Genomic DNA, 11,021 nt, shown 5'->3' with positions numbered 1-11,021 from the left:
TATTATTGTGGGAAAGAAACAGCATTTCTTCTTCTTTTTTTGTCTTTTGGGATGATCAGGAATAATCAGAAATTTGGTGTTTTTCACCGTTACATCACAAGGGTCAGAGAGAGTGTATGGTTTGAATAAAAATCACTGAGGTCCAAATTCACCCGCTCAGTTTTGTTGTGGCCTCTCTGTCTTCTAAACGTTCTTGCTCATGAATCCATTCGTCACTTGTTTTTCCTGGCCTACTACTCGGACGTCTGTGGTTTTGCCTTGCTTACTCCTCGAATTTTCAGTGCCATTAAAAATACTAGTGGCAAAGACCATGTATTTCTAGGATTATCAGATATGACCTGACATTCTTAGATGATAAATTAAATGCTGGAATAAACTGTCCCGCACACGTTGAAAGTAAATCCTTCACCATCCCTCTTCATTAAATGCCAGCGTGATTTAATACTGTCTCAGTAAGTTCCTGTTTTGAATGCTTAGAGGAAAAACTGGCTCAAATACAGAGAAAGGTAGTATCATAAATCATACTCCATGAGGTCATTTTAGTTCCTGTGATGTAACACTGCCCCCTGCCTGCCAAATTGAAAAACAAGTGACCAATAGACTAGCGATTTCTTAACAGTTACCTATATACCACAAGTGATGCTATTGGAATTGAAAGGTTTCAAGACAACACCATGATAATTTTAATAAATAGTTTTATTTCAATCAGATTCATATCCAATATATATTCATACAGCTAATATAACCACTTTATTAACAGATTTGGTTAAATGATGTAATAATATAATAACATGATAATAACACAAAACGTCATGCTGAGTGTGTATAATAACAAATTCTCAAAGCATATTTTTCTGAATTTTTGTCAAAACATCTGTTAAAGGTTTGAATATGCTGGACTGAACTGAAAATTAATTGGTGAATTATACCAGACATACAGTTAAGTGTCCAAGATACATGGACAATTTCATGATATATTTAACATTTTGGTCACTACACATTAAACATACTTCCGCTTGTGTTATTTCATAGTTATTGCTTTTTATTTTTATAAAATGTGAAAACTGGTCATAAACAATTCTGGCGTATTACTGGATTTTAAGATGATTTTTTTGTCTCTATTCATGACAATAAACATTTAATTCATACCAATTTAATCTTAGAGGATGATATGATATGATATGATATGATATGATATGATATGATATGATATGATATGATATGATATGATATGATTGATATGATATGATATGATGCAAAACTGTTACATACACTTCTCTACAATATTGCCTGATACATTGTTTCTCACTCATTTCTACTTACATAAAATATAATTGAGAACAAACATTTAACCATCTAAACTTGGAATATCAATTAGTGAAAAAGTAAATTAAACTATTCTGTTACAACATAAAATAATAAAGTGATGATGTGCCACTTCGGAATAAGCTATTCTACTTAAATGTTTTAAACTTAAATTAAACAATAACAACATTATTCAGTTTACAGCACTAAAGCATGTTCTTGAATTAACTTATTTTACGAATGTTACAAAACCATAACCAGATGCACATTACTCTCACAACTTAACTCAAAGTAAATACAAAGCAAAGAAAAAACAAAAAAACAACAAAAAAGGCATTCATACTGTATGTCTCTGCTTGCAGAGATTTCAGTCTAGGTTCTTGCAGTGACTGCACTACATTCGCCTTATTATTAGACGTGGACCTTCTTTACTGGAGATTCTGTTAATGTGAAACCACTTCAAATCTTGACTATCTCTCATCTGATGCCTTTGTACATTTGCGTCATTGAAAGAAAACAATTGAGATCCTATGAACAGACGCAAGCATTCATCTTCAGAGGCTTTGAGGGATCAGTGTTCCTTAAGGTATGCAAGCTTTTCCAATAATTTGAGGCTTCTTTTCTCAATGCTTCTCTGGGTTTTTTGAGTATTTGTTTGGCACTTTAAGGTTTGTTAGGTCTCCTCTGGCTTGTCTGGAGCTCTTGCGGAGACCTTAAAGTGTTTTATCCTTCTTCGAGATCACTCTGGGCTCTTTAAGATTCTAATAAGTTCCTGAATATTTGCAGCTTTTTGATTATTTAAACTGCATTTTAAAAGACCCTCAAGATTTGAGCATCTGGTCATGCATTCTTTCCAGGATGCGGTGAATGCTGGCAAAACTAGGCCGGTCAGTGGGATGACTGCTCCAACACAAACGCATGAGGTTATACAGCTCCTGTGGGCAGTTTTCTGGACTGGCAAGAACATTTCCATCCCTTACATAGTAGATGACCTCCTCATGGGCCATGCCGTAGTAAGGCTGCATGCCATATGAGAAGATTTCCCATAATACCACACCATAAGCCCACACATCTGATTCACTGGTGTAGCGGTTGTAGAAGATAGATTCAGGTGGCATCCAGCGAATTGGGATGGCATCATTTTCACCAGCTTTGTAGTAATCAGCTGCATAAATGTTGCGTGAGAGACCAAAATCTGCAATTTTCACAACCAAGTTTTCTGCTACCAAGCAATTGCGGGTAGCTAGGTCACGGTGCACAAACTTGCGCTCTGACAAGTACGCCATTCCTCCCGCCACCTGCTTAGAAATGGAGAGCTGCTCCAGGCAGCTGAGGGGTGGGTAACGCTCAGGTTCTGACACAAGACTGCTGCATGTCAAGGTATCCCGACTTAGACTGGGCTGCTGGGTTGAAGAACGCCGTCTCAGAAATTCATTCAAGTCCCCATAGGCCATGTATTCAAACATGAGACACATCGGCTTCCCCACCGCACAGACTCCTACATAGCAGATACACAAATGAGAGGTTTAGTTACACTTCCAACTGTTGATACCTAACCAAAAATAAACTTCTGTTATTTTAACACTGGGTCGCAGCATTGAATCTGGTTCCGGAATGCCACAGAGGGGATTGATCCAGGGTTATACACTGGGTCAACTCTGAAATGGATGAGTCAAGCTATTTTAAGGCTTTTTCGATTGCACTATCCTTGGGGAATGGGCATACGTGTAATAGGAAGCAGATGTGGTTAATTTTAGGAGTGTCCACAAGCAGATGTATTTTAAAAGTGCAAGTTTCTGAAGGCATTCAATTGTGATACATTACCCAAAAGACGGACAATGTTGGGGTGATCAAACTCAGCCATGAGTGCAGCTTCTCTTTGAAAGTCATTCTGCATATCGGTTGAAGCTTCCTCTTTCAACATCTTCACTGCCACCATGGTGAAAGGCTCCATCGGCGAAAGACAAGGGGCTCTAAAGAACAGCAGGCACATTGGGAACTAGTAGTTACAGTTTGCTCGCATCAAATTTAGGTAATTTATTTCAAATTTGAATAACAATATGAATCTGAAACATAAATCATTCGATGACTTTTAGGCAGCATTACCCAGCATTTGAAGTAATGTACTAGGCAGAGCATTACAACTGTAAAATTACTTTACAGTTGATAGTGACATGGTAACCCCTACTTGGAATTTGTCCTCTCCATTTAACACATCCAACTTAGTGCACACACATTAGGAGCAGTGAGCATTGAACACACACACACACACACACACACACACACACACACACACACACACACACGTTGCAAACCACGGAGACACACACCCGGAGCAGTGGGCAGCCATTCACCGTGCCGCCCGAGGAGTGATTAAGGGTTAGGTGCCTTGCTCAAGGGCACCTCAGTCATTTCCTGCCAGATTTGAGAATCGAACCAACAACCTACGGGTTAACAGTCTGACACGCTAACCATTAGGACACAACTGCCCCTGTACAGCCAAATCAATGTGTTTCTTTACACACATGCACAAGCCTGCAGAACTGGGCAGTCAGCGTTTACAATCTTTACTGTAATGATAAACAATTGACTTTGGGCAATAGTAGTAGGTAACCTTCACTGATCTTCATTGACCTTCAAACCAAATTCCTCCCTACATATTGTCACAAATTGTCAAACAGATCATAACACCTTTTAAAATAGTTTAAATGATGATGCAAAACTGTGGAAACAGAACCACAATGTCAGCAACTCAAGAACCAACTTAGAATTCCATTAAGATTACACTTCCTGTGCAGAAGGCTCCTGTGTGTTCCTGGAGAAGTAAACACTTTTCTAATGGGTGTCTATATATAACCTCCCCAGCAGGGCTTGCTCACACGATAGTGTCTACAGGGAAGTTTCATATTGAAAGACATCACATGTTCAGTGTGACCTATTCAGTATCTTATTTCAAGAGAAAGCCATATGGTGTATACATTTTACCCACTGCTGTTATTCCCAGGGGTCTCTATATTCCTGATATCAGGATTAGATTGTGGTTTGGTCTGTATACGTCACACTTTGCATGCTGATTTACCGTTGGTTCATTGTTTTCCTAAATCTAACTGGTGAGTAACTAAAGAGTTTCAAAGAATTCAGTCATTGCTCTAAAAAAAATTGATTCATTTAATCATTCACACGATGTAAAAAATAATTTTGACTAAACCATGCATAAGAAAACATGATCAGTATAAACACTGACAGTGCCAAACCAGGACAGACATTAGCACCACTGGTGTTACTTTTGCTTGTAACATTTGGTAGCTCTCACCTTGCCTGAAACACCCTGCCGAAAGCCCCCTCTCCAATGTCACGGACATATTCAATGTTGTTGCGTGGATATTCGAGACTGAGGAGCTTGGAGTTGAGAAGGAGAGGCAGCCGTTGGTACATGGGGTTGGGGTGAAGTCTGTCCAGCAAGAGCTCTGAGGGTAGGGTGGTCAGAGTAGGTGTATCCAGCACCCTACTGAATATAGAAGCACAACTTTTTTTGTTTTGATATGTTTACTAATAATTTAGTTCATGCAACTTCCAATGCAATGTCAAGAACACTTTTGGTGAGAGTTTCCAGTAATAGGGGTGTACTACTCTCATGGAGGCTTCTGGAGGACCACCTTCCTGCAGAGTTTAGCTGAACATGGTGTCCATGATTACTTGGAAATTACAGGAAGGTGTGTCGTAGAAGAATTGGAGGTAATATTAATATGACGGTGTTGCCAATCTAACATCTGGAGGGCTACATTACCGCATATTTCAGTTTCAGCCCTGCTCCAATACATCTGCCTGTTATTTTCAACTAAGCCTGAACACTTTGATTAGCTGTTTCAGATGGTTTGATTAGGTTGGTTGATTAGGAGCTAAACTTTGCAGGATGGTAGCCCACATGTGGTAGGCCATTGGTAACCTATGTTCTAGAGCAGGGGTGCCCAATCCTACTCCAGCAAAGTTTAGCTTCAACCCTAATTAAACACACCTGAACCAGCTATATAAGCAATATCATACTAGACATACTACAAACTTCCAGGCAGGTGTGTCGAGGCAAGTTGGAGCTAAACTCTGCAGGACAGTGGACCTCCTGGAGCGGATTTGGACACCCCTGTTCTAGAGTTACCATAGATCAGGGATATCCAAAACTCGGTCCTGGAGGGCCACTGTCCAGCTAAACTCTGCAGGAAAATGGTCCTCCAGGACCATGATTGGACAGCCCTGCCTTAGATTATGGGTGCTTCTCAATCGGAAGGCTTCATCCTACGAAGGCTGCAAATCTCGGTTGCCCCGTCATCAAACGATACTGAAGGCCATCTCAATTTGAAGGATCCTTGGAAGGCAGCCTTCGTTTCGCGTCGTATTCGGCCTGTTTTGAAGGACGCAACAGATGTATCCTTTGCGGCTTTAAATCACCCCACAATCCTTTGCACTTATTAAAATTCACAAAACTAAACTGATTGAAAATGAGTCAATACTGAGCTAGTCTGAGTTTATTATGAAATGTAAGACAAAAATTATGTTTTCGGACATGAAAGTATAGATGTTATCTTTTGTTTTGCTGTAAATTAATCATTTAACTCTAAATTGACAATAATATAAGCCATTGGGAGACCACATACTGTTGTCATTCACTGTACTGTAATAGAAAGCAAGTTAATATAAAGATTTGTAATACAAAGTATTTTTCCAAAATTAAATTTAAATAGTATTTTCTGTAAATGACTGTGAGGTGTTAACGTTTATGACGTAGCCATACCGCACTTCCTATACCGTCTCATTCTAGCGTTTAATGCTGAGGAGGACACTAGCCTACAAGTCACCGAAGGACTAGACTAGGAAGGACGCAGCCTCAGTAGGATGTAGCCTTCTATTTGAGAAGCACACTATGTGTCTTGCTAGAGTTAGATTTATGGTCGGGATTGTGATAGTTAAATAGGAAATGTTGTTTCATGACTAACAATAGATGTAGATACAATACACACCCTACTTGGTACATCTACATTGGTCCTAATGAATCAACCTTTCTGGGGTTTGAACCTTCAACGTTTTACCAGTACAGTTAAAGGACAATTCCGTTCAAAAATTAACCTAGGGCTAAATAATACATGGGTACCGAGTCAACCGTTCTATGGGATGCATTTTCATGATAATCAAGTATACCCAGTTGTAACGTTAAAATAGCCCCACACTAACACGGAAGCATATTGAGGGTCCCTACCTGCAAACCGAAGCAGTGAGAACTTGTGTGTACAGACAGTTTAATAAGAAGATACTTTATAAAGACAGTACACTTCGTGTATACAAGCAGGAGCCATCTTTGGAAAACAGTCTCGACTAGTCAAACCACGAACGCCGTGCTACGTGAGCTGAACTGTGACTATCGACCAGGACGTAGCACGGCGTTCGTGGTTCGACTGGTCGAGACTGTTCATGAAAACGCATCCCATAAAACGGTCGACTCGGAACCTGTGTGTTATTTAGCCCTAGGTTCATTTTTGACCGGAATTTTCCTTTAATTGTATGAATTCTATGAGTGACTACACAACTTAAATTAGATTAATCAATCCATTATTCACCTTTTCCTCTTTTTCCACATTTTCTTTCTTCTGTGGCACATGAGGATGAGTATGGTAAAGAAGGCTGCCCCAGCAAAGCCAGCAATGACAAAGATGATAATGCTCATTGAGTAGGCCGTGGACACAGAACTGGACGGTGGGTATAACTGGACTGGTTTTGGAATCGAGGGGGGAGTCTTCACACTGATAACTAAAGAAAAGAACAACAATGGTGATGCAGATGATTTGGAACAGCTTTGGTTTTATATTAACTTATGTCAGAGTAAACTGTCAATCTAGGATTTAGCTCCTCCAGTCAACAGTGTATTTTATTAATTGCTTAGGTATACATTTATATACCTTCTCCACATTTGGGCACGAGACAGTACTCCCAGCGTACATTGGGGTTTGTGGTGTAGCACCATGGCCTGTCACTCTCTCCACCTGGGTTACGACAGTAGTTTTCTGCATTTCGCAACTCAGGAATTACATCTACAGAGAGTCTATGTTGATGTGGATCCTGAATGGGATAAAAAGAGAGCGGTCAACAAACAAACTCAAACCTGTGGTCACTCACATATCATCTGCGGCTAAATTCAATATCCCCATTATCCCTGATATTTCCAGCATTCCCATGTTAAAAACCACTGCATCCATTAAACCTTTCCACATTGTTTTGAAAAGAGACAAAATCTTCTCCATTCAAAACTTAATTTCAAAGGAAATCTCTGGATTTGTGTATTTTGACCCTCCATTGTTTTTGCTCTTAAAACAGTGTTTCCTGTGTACATCGTTTGAAGGTCACTGAGCGCATGCCAACATGCAGCATTCGGATTGTCTTGGGTTAGGGTATTGTTTGAGGATAGTGATGAAAAAACAAGTTAGTATATTTGATTAAAGCTACAGGAGGAAACGATAGCATGTTATAATACATTTTAGTTTATCCATATGTGCATTTTTAACCCTTTGTCCAATATTCTAAGTCAGGCATGTCTCTTTACAAGCATCTCAACAAATGCAAACATGTTTTCTTTGTCAAATGGCTGCATTAACTACTGTCAAAGATTGGAAAGGCTGCATTACCTACAATGGTGGTCTAAAGCTATGCATAAGTAGCTACTTTACATTATTTTCCCTACACATGTAGTCTAAGTGACACCAGCCTTTGGTGAATAGGAGGCAGTACTAGTTATTGCAATTTGAAGATTAAAGATTAATTAAAGATTACAAAGACAAAACATCCTTTAGAGTAACACGCATTGAATAATCTCAGAACATATGAGCAGGAACATTTCTGAGAAAAGTAAATAGAGTCCATTTTGATTTTATGCTGACTTTAATACAAACATTTACCTGCTGGTTCCATCGCTGACAGGGAATGGCAGATGCTGTGACATTGTGTGTTCCTTGGTAAAATCGTCCTTTGCCATTGTAACATGTTGCTATACATATATAAATTACAACTGGTCAAGTATATTGAAATGTGTATTTTGATTAATAAATATCAATATCAATTTAAAATAATTTAACTAATAATACTAATTATTTTACATTCATTTCAGTGTTTGTTTGTTTTTTTACAGAGGAATTCACATACAAGTGTAAATGAAAATAAATTTAAGATATCTTTATGTACTCTCAGACTTATAGACCCCACTATATGTGAAGAGAAAATAAAGTCAAACTCATACTTACATGTAACTTGATCTTTATTGATATCTGAATAAAACACAAAAAATAATGTGTTTTTCATTGAAATTCATTTTAATCATTAACCAGTAATGTTATCATGCAGGTTTCTAAAAGATGTACACAACACAATACCCACTTTCCTACAATTTTTCATTACCATTTCATTGCCATTTCCCACTGACTTCCCGCTTCACAAGTTAGACAGCAGCTTGCAAACATGGCATGGAAACTTTTAGATGGGAACATTTACTCAGCTGTCCGACATCCCCTACTGATCCTTCCTCACATGCTTGGGCTATAAAACACACTAATCTTGTCCATCTACAGGTTCGCTGTCATCACATTCCTCACCAGTCATTTCACATAAACAAACAAAAAAAAAAAATCCTACAGCATTGTCCTGCCAAGAACCATACGTGGCGTTTTTCCACTAACACCCATTGTTTTCATGGGACGATGCGTTATGGACATCACTGACAATCAGCCCCAAAATATCACAGGATTTTCATAACTAAACAAAGATCAAGCCGAATGGCACCCCACAGGAAGATGTACAGTTATATAATAGCGTGTCACTCTTACCAACGTAAGGAACTGCAGTACATGAGGATGGGTCTGTTTGTTGGCTGGGTAGAGAGGTGCATTCTGGGAGAGTGATGCTATGTGCGAACCCTCGATGAGATCTTTCCTCAGCAGAACGCCACTCCTTATAACAGTACAGCTCTTTTACTGCGAGACAGTGCTCTCTGTGAAACAACAGTACAGTTTCTGTTTTATATGTATACTGTATATATATATATATATATATATATATATATATATATATACCTATATACACAGTATATATAGCATGGGTGGTGCTGTGGTTACTTAAGGCTAGTATTTGAAAAAGTTACTGGTTTCTGGGCCAACCACTATTGTTCCCTTAAGCATGATTTTAACCTCAGGTTGCTCCACTACTGTTAGTTATTTTGGATAAAGGCATCTTCCAAATGACTACATACTAAATAGTGATATGAATTATTTTCTGCGTGTGGTGCCTTTCCTCTGTCCATGAGGAAAATATATTTTGAAAATATGGACTGAATTTGATTATAATATATATATATATATATATATATATATATATATATATATATATATATATATATATATATATATATATTATTAGATTTTTTCATTCAGTTTTTCACAATATAATGCAAATATATATTGGAAGCCTATATTTATGAGATACATTTTAAAATATGAAATTAAGTCACAGTGACAAGTTAAGTCAAAATTACAAAAGCTAAATTATATATATATATATATATATATATATATATATATATATATATATATATATATATATATATATTCATTTCTTACCGGAAACTGCTTTTTAACACTTAAAAGGTTAGTTCACCCAAGAATAAAAACTATCCCATCATTTACTCACCCTCAGGCCATCCTAGGTGTTTATGACTTTCTTCTTTCAGCCAAACACAATCAGAGTTAAATTAAAAAAATATCCTGGCTCTTCCAAGCTTTATAATGGGAGTGAATAGTAACTGAGATTTTGAAGCCGAAAAGATGGATCCATCCATGCATCCATCATAAAAGTAATCCATACGACTCCAGGGGGTTAATAAAGCCATTCTGAAGCAAATCAATGTGTTTTTCTGAGAAAAATATCCATATTTATAACTTAAAATATAAATGACTATAAACTATAATCACTAGCTTCTGGTAATGGTTTACGCGAGTCTAGTTCTGGTGGAAGAGTAACCTCTGACCCGACGCATGCTATAGGATGTAGGAGTAGTGTAAGCTTAGGTGAGATTTGACACCTCTCGCGGTTCAAACAAATAGGGCAACAAACTCAAGCTCCTCATATATTTATCTTAAAAAATTCTAGTTTTAGATTTCTAATTCATGACCGGTGTTTTATTTTCCTCTGCGCTTCTGCGTTCGTCAATTCGCCAGATGTCACTCTTTCGCTGGAACTAGATTCGCGTATGGCCGTTACCAAAAAAGCAAACACATAAGTTATCAAAAACATTACAAAAACACATGGTTTTGCTTCAGAAGGCCTTTATTAACCCCCTGGAGTCGTATGGATTACTTTTATGATGGATGGAGGCACTTTTGTGGGCTTAAAAATCTCCCATTAATATTATTCACTCCCATTATAAAGCTTGAAAGAGCAAGGATATTTTGTTTAATATGACTCTGATAAAAGAAAAAAGGAAAAAAAAAGAAAGTCATATACACCTAGGATGGGATATTATGGGATAATTTTCATTTTTGGGTAAACTAACCCTTTATTTGCATGAATGTTTCGACAAACATACTGGTAATTAAACAAACTTTACATACTGGTAAATTAAATTTCCGGGTCTTTAGTGACCCGGATCTATATCTAACATGGAAGGATCACTAACTGCCGTAATAAAT

General features: G+C 37.7%; 1 protein-coding gene across 1 annotated transcript in view; it reads right to left on the bottom strand.

Annotated features, from left to right (window-relative positions):
- Positions 1 to 678: 678 nt before the first annotated feature.
- musk (muscle, skeletal, receptor tyrosine kinase) overlaps positions 679 to 11,021 on the bottom strand; it is a 35,774-nt gene continuing 25,431 nt past the window's right edge. The window contains exons 10-17 of the mRNA XM_077243275.1: positions 9,165 to 9,328; positions 8,586 to 8,609; positions 8,244 to 8,332; positions 7,251 to 7,410; positions 6,912 to 7,101; positions 4,619 to 4,813; positions 3,130 to 3,278; positions 679 to 2,803 (exon numbers count right to left, since the gene is read on the bottom strand). Of these exons, the coding sequence (XP_077099390.1) occupies positions 2,127 to 2,803; positions 3,130 to 3,278; positions 4,619 to 4,813; positions 6,912 to 7,101; positions 7,251 to 7,410; positions 8,244 to 8,332; positions 8,586 to 8,609; positions 9,165 to 9,328 (1,648 nt within the window). The 3' untranslated portion in view covers positions 679 to 2,126. The remainder of the gene's footprint in view (positions 2,804 to 3,129; positions 3,279 to 4,618; positions 4,814 to 6,911; positions 7,102 to 7,250; positions 7,411 to 8,243; positions 8,333 to 8,585; positions 8,610 to 9,164; positions 9,329 to 11,021) is intronic.

Source organism: Siphateles boraxobius, unplaced genomic scaffold, assembly GCF_051911475.1.
Source record: "Siphateles boraxobius isolate OS27281-9 unplaced genomic scaffold, OSU_SipBor_1 25, whole genome shotgun sequence".
NCBI lineage: Eukaryota > Metazoa > Chordata > Actinopteri > Cypriniformes > Leuciscidae > Siphateles > Siphateles boraxobius.
Note: the sequence above shows the minus strand (reverse complement) of the source record. Positions and strands in the feature narration are given on the sequence as shown.